The sequence below is a fragment of the Thamnophis elegans genome, chromosome 5 (genome assembly GCF_009769535.1).
Source record: "Thamnophis elegans isolate rThaEle1 chromosome 5, rThaEle1.pri, whole genome shotgun sequence".
In the NCBI taxonomy this organism is placed as follows: Eukaryota; Metazoa; Chordata; class Lepidosauria; order Squamata; family Colubridae; genus Thamnophis; species Thamnophis elegans.
This window is the reverse complement of record NC_045545.1, coordinates 68,296,606-68,309,687: the sequence shown is the minus strand read 5'-3', so window position 1 is coordinate 68,309,687 and position 13,082 is coordinate 68,296,606. Positions and strand designations below refer to the sequence as shown.

At 36.9% G+C, this 13,082-nt stretch overlaps 2 protein-coding genes across 3 annotated transcripts in view; both read right to left on the bottom strand.

The window, feature by feature from the left end:
* Positions 1 to 220: 220 nt before the first annotated feature.
* Positions 221 to 7,545, bottom strand: DYNLRB1 (dynein light chain roadblock-type 1). 2 transcript variants are annotated; one of them, XM_032218839.1, is made up of 4 exons: positions 7,446 to 7,545; positions 4,398 to 4,473; positions 2,226 to 2,393; positions 221 to 583 (listed from the first exon to the last, which is right to left on the bottom strand). In XM_032218839.1, the coding sequence occupies exons 1-4, from the start codon at positions 7,446 to 7,448 to the stop codon at positions 540 to 542; spliced, it is 291 nt and encodes a 96-aa protein (XP_032074730.1). In that variant the 5' UTR covers positions 7,449 to 7,545; the 3' UTR covers positions 221 to 539. The 2 variants fall into 2 exon arrangements, with proteins under 2 accessions (XP_032074730.1, XP_032074731.1); XM_032218840.1 differs by lacking the exon at positions 7,446 to 7,545 and adding an exon at positions 3,149 to 3,281.
* Positions 7,546 to 10,452: 2,907 nt separating this feature from the next.
* ITCH (itchy E3 ubiquitin protein ligase) overlaps positions 10,453 to 13,082 on the bottom strand; it is a 49,049-nt gene continuing 46,419 nt past the window's right edge. The window contains 1 exon segment of the mRNA XM_032217295.1: positions 10,453 to 12,859. Within this exon segment, the coding sequence (XP_032073186.1) occupies positions 12,760 to 12,859 (100 nt within the window). The 3' untranslated portion in view covers positions 10,453 to 12,759.

The following is a 13,082-nucleotide window of genomic DNA, read 5'->3' as shown; positions in this document are numbered from 1 at the left end:
TATGTATCTTTACAGAAAGGGTTTACTTCACAATAGGTTGACTAAATGACCAACAAATTGTCTTTCTTATTACTGACACCAGTAATGGGTTTGATTGAAAGGGAACACCAAGTGTTATAAATAAACTGATTTTCAGAGAAATATTTCAATAGCATGAATTTCAAGGAGGAAAATGCTTTGAAAACCATGAGAAAACTTTACTGAAATCAACACACAAAGGTTTGCTTGATCATTTTAATTTGCTTTAAAAGAAACAAGTGCAAAATAAAAGGAAGACAAAAGAGATTTACAGTTATTACAAGTGTTTAGAACAAAGTTATTCAGTTATATATTTGCTAAAGAAACCATCCATCTTTGATCCTCTTTTTGGTTTCATGTTTTGTCTCCTCCAAGGAGTAACCCTTGAGTAATTTGAACAGACTCCTTAAATCTTTAGTACACTAAGAAAGGAATCTCAGACATTACCATGGACAATAATTACCAGTGTTAAATAAAAATATACAATTAAGTAAAGGAATGCAGGCCAGTTGGGTAAGCTTTCATTCTGTTGGATTCTGAACGACAATCAGGAAATAGTCCTTATCTGCAAAAATATAAAGGAATTTTGTTTAAAGATTTGATTGTTACTATTAACTCATAACTCTTGTGTCATGTTACACTATCTCAACTGCTTTGTAGAGAGAGATTATGCGCCTTCCTGGCATTATCAGTTACAAAGAAATTTGGTTAGTGGCACATGCTGAAAAGGACTTCTTCATGAGGTTTTGCGAATATAATACACAGCTGTAATGGAGTCTGCCTATCATGGTCGTCAGTGGTGACAATTGATTTCATGGCCTGTTTTGTGAAGGTCATTGAGCAAACATGGCAGTGGTAAAGTGAATGCCATAGTCATTAAGCGAGTAATGGTTCACAATGGGTGCAGATTTGCTAAAAACCGCAAGTGCCCATTTTCAGCCAAACTTCGTAAAACGCAGTCACATGACTGCAGGATGCTGCAAACAGCCATGAATGCAGCCAGGTTGCCAAATGCCCAAAGGTCAGTCATGGGACCATAAGGGAAGAGGCAACAATTGGAACTTTGAATCCAAAGTAGATCCGTTAAAACTTTGCCGGATCTAAGTATCTGGTTGTAAGTTGGGGACTACCTGTATTAGTTGGAAAAAAACAATACTGGACAAAGCATATTATAAATACATACATGTTCCTCATGCAATTTCCTTTTTGGAAGGGCAGTTATATGAAATACAGAAAGGGAATATGATATAGTAACCCAAAGAAATAAAGGAAAAGGCACAAGAAAAGGCTGAACATAAAGAAACATGTAAAATCAATAAACCACATAGAAAATTCATTCAAATATTACAAACATTAGAGTTGTTAAATCAGATCAGGCCAAAAGCTATCTACTGTGACATTGTTTCTTAAAATGAAGCAATAGGTTTGATTGATATCTGGAAATATCATTTAGAACAGCAGCCCCAGCCTTTCTGGATTTGAGGACCGGTTGTAGGAAGGGGAGGGGATGGTTCTGTAGAAGCGCCCATGCAGCTCCATTTGCACAAGCGGTGGGCCCACGGGCCAGTTGCTCGTGTAAATGGAAGTGCATGTGCGTGCACTTGCCTGCTGCACGTGCAAGTGGAGCTGCACACATGCGCCCGCTCACCCACCACTTCTGCAGAAGGTCTATGACAATTCACCGTGGCTAACGCGCAACGACCAACTTGCCACAGGACAACTCACCACAGCCGTCTCACCACAGGACAACTTGCTGCAGGACAAGAGTTACACTAATATCAGAACTGGTGGATTTGAATCATTAAAGAAATGATGCAAAAGGAGGAACAGAATAAAATGTGAAGGGCAAAAATGAAAATATTTTTTTATTTATTTTAAATAATTAAACAGAATTGCTACATTGTCTCACAGTGAGTCATTCCCTTGGTGAATTGGCCATGACAAATTGTCCTATATCACTAGTTGGGTTGGCTGCAACATGTTGGCCATGGTGCAAGTTGGCTGTAGCAAGTTGTCCCATTTCCTTCCACGGACCAGTCCTGAATGGACCACAGACCTGGGGGTTGAGGACCCCTGATTTAGAACCCATTCTTACCTACATCTTTTAGAGAAAAGCTGTGGTACAGACATAGATTGCCTATTGTTGTTACATTGGGGGACTCTACCAGAGGCTCCAAAAGATCTCCCCCTCCAATTTTTAATTTTACCTGGTGCAACCATGATCTCATTTTTCTTGGAGCGAATCCGCAGGAATGTAAGATCATTCTGGGGATCTATGTCTCTGACAGTGCCCCTTGCCTTCATTATTAAGTTGTGCATTGAACCTGCATACTGCACTGTGGAGGAGTTGTCCATGGTGCTTTTGATGGGGATACCTGCAGAGTGCAAAAGGATTCTTTGGATACATTATTTAAGACATTACTTGATCAGAAAATCTTGAGATCTCCATTTTTTACTGAACAGTTTTGATATAAAATCCTGTTACTTCATGCGACAGTTTTAACTCTCCAATGTGGAATTCGCACAGAACTCCCGTTCATTGTTTTTTTTAATATACATTCCTGTGTTACTACTCTGAGATCCTTTGTGACCTCTCAAAGTATCCTAAGCCTGATGGTGGGGTGATTTTCACTGAATGAACATTCTTGTGGAAAGCAACAAGTGGTGTAGCATTTCCTCCATTTCCACACTATCAGCCTGACTGTGGCAACAGTTTTATAGTCTCTCCCAGCCTAAGGAACAGCAACATTCTATCTGAGGTTTAGAAAGATCTCTTTTAATTATGCATGATTTGCTTCAATCATCCTGTGCAGTGAAGAGTAGAGCCAAAGGTGGGACACCCAGATGTGTTTTTAAATTTTGTTTATTCGATTTGCAGGCCACCCAATTCCCACAACACTGTTTGCAGCTTAGCATCCAAGGATGTAAGACATGATACAATGCATTGTTTTTAATACTGTTTATTTAACCAGAATTTATCTATATGTTAGTAAGATTTAGATCACTCTTACAGAACCAATAGGATGGTTTTTACTTTGGTTGCCAATTTGTTTTCTTTACTTCCATTCAGCACCCAGAAATCTGAAGTTGAGATCAGTAGCCATAAAAATGGAAATAAACAGATACACACCTGTTTTACAAATACGATAGTGCTCTAAAATTAGCAGTCAACAGTCCTTTTGCACACATTGGCTAACATGGCTCAATGTAGACTGAATTTTTGTATGGAGATGTTCTCTCTTTCAGCCTCAACTCAATCTATCCTTTAAAAAAGTTAAAGGCAGACCAAAATTACACTATGTTATACAAGTTCTGTTTGGGGAAAAAAAACAGAAACAATACTTTGAATTTCTAAAAAAAGCTTTTAAGAAGTTTAAAATTCCAATCTACTTTGCTTGTTGCTGTTGTAAAAGAAGGGGCACATAGCAAGCACATATGTAGATTATTTATTTCAGATTCAGTATCCATCTCTTTAGTAAAGATGGATCAATACAATTGCCTTATTATACTAACAAGAGTCAACCCATACATTGCAATCCAGACTTATCACAGAGGGAGAAAAATGTTTAACTCTTTTCTCAAATTATGGAGTTTGGAGGGGAATTCCCAAACTCTTATCTTTATTTTTATTTATTTTTTGCTTGGAATTGAAGTTTCAGTAATTTAGGGAGCTATTTAATGGATCTACAGTTTTGCTGTCAATCATTATATCACACACTATAAATCCAAGACAGCAAAATCTTATAAAAATGTTATAAAATAGATGTCTTTTGAGGAAGGGTTCTAGAATTAAGAATCCACCTTACGAAGTTTTACAAAGGGCATACACATGAATAGCTTCTTGGCTATTTTGAAAAGATCCTGAAGAGCTAGAATGTTCCAGATCCCTACATATTTCTGGCTTAGTAAATATTTATTAAGCAAATCTATTGGGCAGCCTACCTTAATCAATTGATTTATATGCTCTTGAATTAACAGAAGCCTATCTTATTTTACATTTTTGATAGTTATTTTATGTTGTGCTACTTTCATAGCTTGGATTTGTACACTCCACTGGTTTTAAAATGCCACTTTATAATTGTACTGGGGAGGCTCTGTTTCAAAAGACTTCAATAAATGTTTTAAAATAAATTTAAATCAGAAAGTTTATTACAATTTCTAAAAGAAGATACTAAATTAATGCACACTAATAATCAGAGTTAGCACAATTTCAAAATATTGTCAAGGCTTTTGATATAGTGTGATTCACTTCCTCCCTAACAGCCATGTAATTTCAGCCTTAGTTTCATAATGAATGTCTGAGTCTTAATCCCAAACAACACTGATTATGTGCTATGAAAGGGCAGATTCCATTCCCATCAACTTAGCTTTCACAGTACCTTCTGAATTCACAATAATGATCCCTTGGACTCCCTTTTGACTCTGAATTCGCTTCAATGTTTCCTCCACCTCAGCCTGAGAGGGAGAAAAATATTAACAGCTTGAAATATGCAATTTTGTTTCTGGATCACACTCTGTGCTAAGGTATCTAGAATCGGAAGGAGCATAAAGGATTCAAAGAGATACTCTTAAATACTAAGCCAAAAGCACAGCTATTTTGGGAACAGACGTATCAATGCCTACTTTTCTTAAACCCATAATTTTCCTCCTATCATTTAGAAATCAGCCTTGGATGCCAGACATTTGTTTCCTGTAATTTTCTAGTAGGTTTTTTTGTTATTGCACTCAAAACGTCACACCACATAGGATATATATAGTGGTTAAATCTTACTTGCTCAATTTCCCTGTCATAATATAAGGATCTTTTCACACACAATCTTCTATATGGGGATAATTTCTATCTCAGAAAAGATTTGCAGGATTCGTCTTTGAAAATGTAATGTAAATATTTAAATGCTGATTTGAACACATAATTGCAAAGTCAGCATCTGGAGTGTCATGGCTTTAGTGGCAATAACATGCTGACACAGATGAAACCTAAAAACCTTTAGCCAGATGAAATTATGCTTAGAAGACAGTAGTAGAGACTATATATACAAAATGTAGCGTTGACTGGTTGGATTTCTTGATGCTCTCTGAGACTAGGTGACATCATCATTGCCTGAGTTCTCAAGCACTGATGATGCTAGACTGGTAATGAAACATCTGTAGAAAAACAAACTCCAAGAACCCAGTTTGGAGACAAAATAGAAATAGCAAGAACATTGCGTGAAGTAAAATGTAATGCTTTTAATTCTTTATGTTTAATTCTTTATGTTTCAGAAATTAAAGCTAAAATAATCAGACACATACTCTGAACTTCAAGGAAGCAAATTTAGATTCAGAGCAAATAATAAATATAATTCCACAAAAGGTTAGAGGTAAACTGGCAAACAAGAATTTCTTTTAAAAAAGAAAATAACAACATGATTGCCCACAATTCCAATGAAGTAAAAAGGAACTCATGTGACTATAAAAAGACTTGGGGATGATTTGAAATACATAGGAAGTGGAAAGAAAGAAGAAAGGCTATTAGGAAAAAGTAGCTCAAAATTTTAAAAAGTATTTGGAAAGTAAAAGAGTGAGCTGAGGTTTGCGATGGATGCTAAGAATGTTTTTTAAAAAAATTACATCTTCAGAAATGTTCAAAGAAGGACAAACCAGCTGCTATATCATATAAATGCACTTGAAAAAGCAGAATATACAGTTTGCAAATAAACTAATTTTTAATATGAAATAATGCAGCTAAAGGCAGTGCTTGTTAATGCATTGTAAGATTCCTATTTCTTTCAACTTCAGGCTATGATGTAGTGATGAATAAAGTATAAAACTGAGTTTAACTCACACCAGGACAGAGAGATAAAGAGAAGCAAATCTGCTAGCCTGGGATTCTGCATACACAGAAGCTTAGGTCATTATGTATGTATGTATGTATGTATGTATGTATGTATGTATGTATGTATGTATCTATCTATCTATCTATCTATCTATCTATCTATCTATCTATCTATCTATCTATCTATCTATCTATCTATCCACATGTGGATGTAGATGTAGATATGGGCAACCGAAATCTGTGGGAAAATGTTACAGGAAACATCCTTTTTCTAAAAAGAATACTTCACTTCAACAAACAATCAAGCCATTACATAAGTAGAATGTGAAACTGCTTTTTAATTGTGCCATTACTCTGCCTAATTCAGGGAATTTTACTTCCTGGCTGATACTGTTTTCCATTAGAATCTGTTAGAATAACTTTTTTTCTTTCCAAAAATAAATGATTAAATAATTGAAGTCAGAATAGTGCCATGATCACTTTCTGATTAGTAATAGTGTGAGGATTTGTTTCCTTGGAAACACTGTTCTATTGATATTAATCACAATTCACTGACTGAAATCTTTTGAGTTTTGGTTCTCTGAAAGAAATATTTGAAGAGAGCTACTTCTGAAAACATTGTGATATCCTCAACTATGTCAATGAGTTCCTTATTTTTTAAATCATTAATAACAATATTGATATGATAACAAGAGTTATTGTACTGGTTTTAAGGCAAAGTAACAAACTAACCATTCTTGGAGAACTATATATAGATCTGATTGCTTTTCAGCAATGGACCTATAGTGTGGAAACATTGCTAAAAAAATCACAAAACTGATCAAAGGGCTGGTTTGTTGAGCAAGACACACAAGTTTGTGACAGGAGTTACAATTGCTGAGTTAACAGAACACAGGTAAGGTTTAAATAAAGAGTCCATATTATGACTCAGTAAAATGGCCAGGTTCATACAACACAATAACATAACAACTGGACTTGTCCAACATTCAAAACCACAAAATATCCCCAACCACATTTTATATTGGCACAATCACAAGGTTCAGCTATCAAGTAAAGATGATCACTGCATATGATCACAGACTACATGACAGCTGGAGATACACACACACACACACACATCACAGGGACTCTTTGGGGACACAAAGCATCACGAACTACTAACCAGTCACATCTCAATTTCCTCGGGTGCTGTGCAAAACCAGCCCTAGTACCCAATTTACAGCGTAAACCGGAAAACAGGGTTGAGAAAATCAGTTAACTTAAACCTATTGGGTAAGCAAGGCAAAAGTGAAAAGGCCAGCTAAAAGGCGTATTTCAGAAGACATGAAAGCGATCGTATGCGGTGCAAAGCAATGACAGGACACGCTTCGCCTCATCCCACGAGACTCTGGGCTGAGAACCGAGAAGCAAAGGGTGACATCTGCCTTCCACGGGGGTGGGGTGGGGGATCCTCAGCCTTCCTTTGGACATCCCACCGCATTCCGGAAAGTCTCCGCCCGGGTCTCACGCAACAACAACCAATCCGTCACTCCATCCCCACTCAGAATTTTAAAGGGCGAAGCAAAGGCGGCGAGCTCCAGCGATGCATCGACCTCCCCCCGCCCTCCCTTACCATGTTGCAGGAGAGAAAGCAACTCGGGGCTTTCTCTTAAGCCAAGGATCGCCAGCTGATTTCGCAGCCGAGCCCCTGAAAGCCTGCGCGCCTGCGCGTCTTTCTCAGACTATTTTAGGGGTGAGACCTAATTCAGCCAATCGTCGCAGGCGGGAGGCGGGTTCTGAAGGGTAGGGATCAAGAATAATTTCCTAGCCCCCCCCCCCCCCCTTGCATCGGAAGGTTCACAAAGAGAGGAGTTAGGGGCCGTCGTTTGAAACGCACGCCGCAAAGATAGAACTGAAGGTTACTTAGGCATGCTTGTTGTTAAACAGGGCAAAGCCTGATATAAAAGGAGGAGGCAGCAAAACCATAAATGCAGAAGAAAGAGATGTGTCAATGGGGTTTTGAAATCAGAATCAGGAAGAGCCAGTTTCAAAGTCTCGGGAGTGAAGCTGAATGGCTTTGGGGCAGAATGGCTTGTTGCGTCGAGAAAATACAATGAGGACGCCTCTCCATTAGTCAAGGGAAAGATATACTCTGGGATCCCATCTGAGTCGGTCACTGATACCAGAGGTTTGTATTCTTCCAAGCTTTCGGACCTGAGCTGGAGCCCATCCTAAGGGAATGTGTCAACTTTTAAGATGCATGGACTTCAACACCCAGAATTCCACAGCCGGCAGAGTTGAAGTTCACGTTCTTAAAGTTGCCAATTTGAAAACTACTAGGGGGAAATGAGAAGATATGCATTATTGGAGGTTGTTCTGTGCAAGTGTCCAGGTTGCCCTCTATGGATTCAAGCAGAGACAAATGCTCCAGTTTTCATGACAGATGCTTTATAAATAGAACAGAATAACAGAGTTGGAAAGGACCTTGGAGGTCTTCTAATCCAACCCCCTGCCTAGGCAGGAAACCCTACGCCACTTGAGACAAATGGTTATCCAACATCTTTAAAACTTCCAGTGTTGGAGCATTTACAACTTCTGGAGGCAAGTTGTTCCACTGATTAATTGTTCTGTAAGGAAATTTCTCCTCTGTTCTAAGTTGCTTCTCTCCTTGATTAATTTCCATCCATTGCTTCTTGTCCTGCCCTCAGGTGCTTTGGAGAATAATTTGACTCTCTTCTTTGTGGCAACCCCTGAGATATTGGAACACTGCTATCATGTCTCCCCTAGTCCTTCTTTTCTTTGAACTACACATACCCAGTTCCTGCAACCATTCATGTTTTAGTCTCCAGTCCCCTAATCATCTTTGTTGCTCTTCTCTGCACTCTTGGGAGTCCCAATGAGCTTTTTTTCTAAAAACACTTCAAGTTCAAATCCTCATACTGACAGCAATCCTTATTGAATGAAAAAATGTTCTGTGAAACCCTCTGCTCAAGCAGAATCTGTACTATCCAACAAATGGTTGTCCAGTGTCTTCTTGAAATCCTCTTAGTGAAAGAATACCTACAACTTCCAGAGGTCTTGTTCCGTTGATAATCTGTCAGGAAATTTCTCTATAGTTCTGATTTGGATCTCTCTTTAATGATTTTCTACTCATTACTTCTTGTCCTGTACTCGGGTGTTTGGAAAGTAAGTTGACATTCCCTATGACAGCCCTAGCCCTTCTCTTTGTTAAGACTAGGCATACCTAGTACTCTTAATCATTTATCATAAACCATATGGTTTAGCCTCCAGGCTCCTTATCTTTGTTGCTCTTCTCTGCTCTTTCTATGGTCTCAATATCTTTTTTTTGTATCATAGTGACCAGATTTGGATGCAGTATTCAAAGTATGGCCTTACCAGTGCAGTATAAAAATGGTACAATCACTTCCTGTGATCTTGAAACTTACTCTGTTGATGTAAGCCAAGACTGCATTAACTTTTTTGACAGCTCCAGCAAACTATACGGACACTTTGATCCTTCACAAATTGCTATTGTTGCCAGATAGCAACAGCTGTAGCTATTAGCTATCTAGACTTATGTGCATTAAATAGAATAACAGAGTTGGAAGGGACCTTGGAGGTCTTGTAGTCCAATCCCCTTGAAGGTCTTTTAGTCCAACCCTCTGCCTTATATACAACTTCATAGTGCTTTACAGCACTCTCTAAACAGTTTAGTCAGCATATTTTCCCCATCAGAAGTAGCCTGCAGTACAGCACTGTGCCACCTATTCTATATATCTACATCCTATCTATCTATCTATCTATCTATCTATCTATCTATCTATCTATCTATCTATCTATCTATCTACCTACCTACCTACCTACCTACCTACCTCTTGAGCAATTTTTATTATTACAATTAACTGAGTATCTGAAGCTATACTTTGACAAGAATTTAACAATGAGCTTTTTACAACCCGATGCGTTTGATCTCTCTTGTGATTCTGGGAAAGAAATGTGCAACAGTTTCTTCTCACAATAAGAGCTGAAGATACTAAATGGATTCAATTTAATCTTCAACTTCAGTTTGAATTCTGTTGAAGAATGTGTTAATGTGATCTGGTGATCATCACAATGAACATAATTGCTGAAATTTCACCAAGTAAAAATTGGAAATATACATTTCATGTATCTTATCATGACCTTTCCTAAAGAATATTCAGAGTGAAATATATATATGAGAAATATAATAGAAATTATTTTTTACAATTAATGTTTTTGGAGATATTGCTATGTGAGATATTCAAGTGGAAGAACTGTTTACTGCTGTCCACATATATTTTTGAATTAATTTCTGACGAACAAATCCTACTCTTTGCAGAAAAAAATCTTGCCACTCCACCCTTCAAGCCATTCCACCCAGCAACTGTACCAGACTTCCACAAGCCTTCAGATTCCCACAATGAAAAGAGATACAAACTGCTCAAATGATTTTTATTATTGCAACATAACAAGGCATAAGAACAAAATTTAGAAATTACAATGCAAAGGGGCCTTAAAAGTGTCTTTTTATTCTGAGTTTAGAAATATTGCTAGCACAATGCTTACAATAAATGTTTTAACAAATACTTCATGGTCAAGACTCCGTTTGTTAAATATTCTCAGTTTGAATGTTTAAAATACTTTTTTTGTGTTTGGGATATCCAGCCCCCCCCACCTTTCCAAGTAATGCAGCAGTAAAGACAAACAAAAAGCTATTTAAATTAAAAGTTTGAATAAGCTACACTTTTCCAGACTGCAAAAATATATACAAGCATTTGTTTTTTCCTGAACTAATCATCTAAGCCATAAAAATATTAAACAGCCATGCCCTATAGAACTAGGGCCTCAGCTATTTTAATTAGAGCTATCCTTTATTTTAAAAATATAGGGCAGAAAGCCTTTTGTATATTTATACATTAACAATATTTCTAGGTCACTAGATGAATAATGTAACATTGTGTAGAGCATCAACTATATTCCATACTTGTTACCTCAATTTTCTTTCTGAATTGTAAATGTTCAGTAATTAAATGTTATTAAAACAAATAAGCAAAGAATTCTAAGGCTTTTTCTCCTCCAAAATCTAGATTTTTAATATATACTTCAGATATTCAGGCAGATCTCTCTCCAGAATCAATATATGACCTTCTCCATCCAAGAAGTAGATCATTTGTGTAAGAAAAAATTCTGTGTATATTCCTTTAAATATATACTGAAGGGGAAGAAAATTAAATTGTTTTCATAATTCTCAGAAATAAAAATGGAAGAAGAATGGGCTATTTATACTGTTTCAAAGGAGAATTCTAAAAAAAAGTCAGTAATAAAAATGGTTAAGCCCATAAGCGTTCAATAGCCCTGAATTAATTCATTCTTAAGATGGGTAGATATGTAATGCTTGTCTTACTGGCCAATTGGTTTCATCTTTGACTATGCTGGCTAGTTCTCAAAGGATTCTGCTCTTTTCACGCAGTAGGACAATACAAGTATGTAACTATTAACATGCATTACTGATTTCTGAAAATGTCACCATCTCTTCTACTGAGTTCCGGAGCAGCATGCAGAACACAGAATTTTAACAACTTGGAGGAAAAGATGCAAGGTAGCAAAACTGGGCAACAGAACTAAGTGCTTTTGTTAAAAACTTGGGAGTATAGTTTAATTGCTATTGTCACCTTTAATGGACATTATAAAAATATAATAATTGAAATTTAAACCAAGTGCTGCCTAAGTTGTTAGTAAGAGCTGATCAACAGTCTAAATCATAACAACACATAATTTCCACCCTCTAAAAAAAAGTTAATGAATTATTTAAAAGTATTCGGAAGTATGCAGGAATGTAATTTTTGTGCCTCAGCTTCTTACCAACAGAATTCTATGCCTGTTTATTCAGAAGCAAGTTCCACTCTGTTCAATAAGATTTAGTTACTAATACACATGCAAAGGATTGCATCTCCAGATATATTCATGAGGCAGTTTTGTTGCAATGGTTAGACCACTACTGGGAAATAGGAAGCAATGTTCCCGCATCTAGAGGAGAACTAGAATTGACAGTTAATGGCCATTTGTATAGTTTTACACTCAAGCTACAAAGAGGACTGGAAATAATTTCCAGTTGTTTCCATCTGAAAGAATTATCTTTCAAATTTACTATTAAAATACCATAATCAAAACTAAGTACACCCTTAGCTGAAAATGGGTTAAAATTCCTGCAAATTTGAAGAGGCACCTTCAGATGGAGGAATAACCTGAGGAATGCGATCATAGTGGTAAAAATAAATAAAAGTGTCATGCTGTGGATGCATGCATTAAGGTCTACATAACCCTCTACTCTGTTTGAACAGAGATGGCTTTGGGATATGTTTTGGGAGAGTGGAAACAGTCAAGCCTCAGTGGGTAAAGAACACAATAGGCAAGCCATGGAAATGCATTTAGCACCCCCAGAGTCTGAATACAAGCAAGTGCTGTTAGAAAAAGCCTGCTGCAATGCTACAGCTACGAGTGGACTTCCCAGTTCTTCAGCAGCAATACTTTGCTACTAAAACAGGAAGAGAAAGGAGTTATTTTAGAAAAAGAAAAGAGAAGAAAGGAAAGGAAAAGAAAAGAGAAAAGGAAAGAGAAAAGAAAAAAGAAAAGGAAATGCATTCCAGTTAATGAACATGATGCAAGACATAGCTCCAGAAGTACAACAACCTCTGGTCAAGGAAGATTTCATTTATAGTTTATCATTTTGGATTTCTGTAACGGATTTGGAAGAAATCTAAAAATAGGATAAAATGACAGCAACATTCATTTACTTACATACTAACATTTGTTTAAATAAATGAAGATCAAGTCCTGTTTACAGTAAGAAGTGCAACTAGCAGAGGCAGTGAAGAACTCACACCCTATATGAATTTATGTTCTTCTGATCCAAATTCCACAAAAAGTTACTCTTGTCCAAATCCTTCTGTTTCTTCGATTGCAAACAGTAACTTTTCCTTTAGCTGTTCATAACTCTTGTACGGTGGCAAATCCAAGCGATTGAAACTGAAAATAAGCAGTAAGCTTAATAACACTGAACATTTGAACAAAATGATGCAGAAGAAAAATAAGAGCATCCAACTCAACAAATGATTTTCTCTGCCTTGATGTTGAGCTACAGCAATACACTCTGAAGAATAACATGCATTTTCAGATGTCTATATCATGCATTAATCCACTTCAGTCTATTTTTTGAGCTTAACTATGTAACATATGAACTACCTGTATA

Bases quoted from the DNA above. Each gene is read 5' to 3' on its own strand.
- DYNLRB1 (XM_032218839.1), bottom strand. The intron at 2,394-4,397 runs GTACTGTGAAAG...TGCACTCTGCAG, and splicing joins CATTATTGTGAATTCAGAAG to GTATCCCCATCAAAAGCACC. The intron at 584-2,225 runs GTAAAATTAAAA...ATATTTTTGCAG, and splicing joins TGAGATCATGGTTGCACCAG to ATAAGGACTATTTCCTGATT.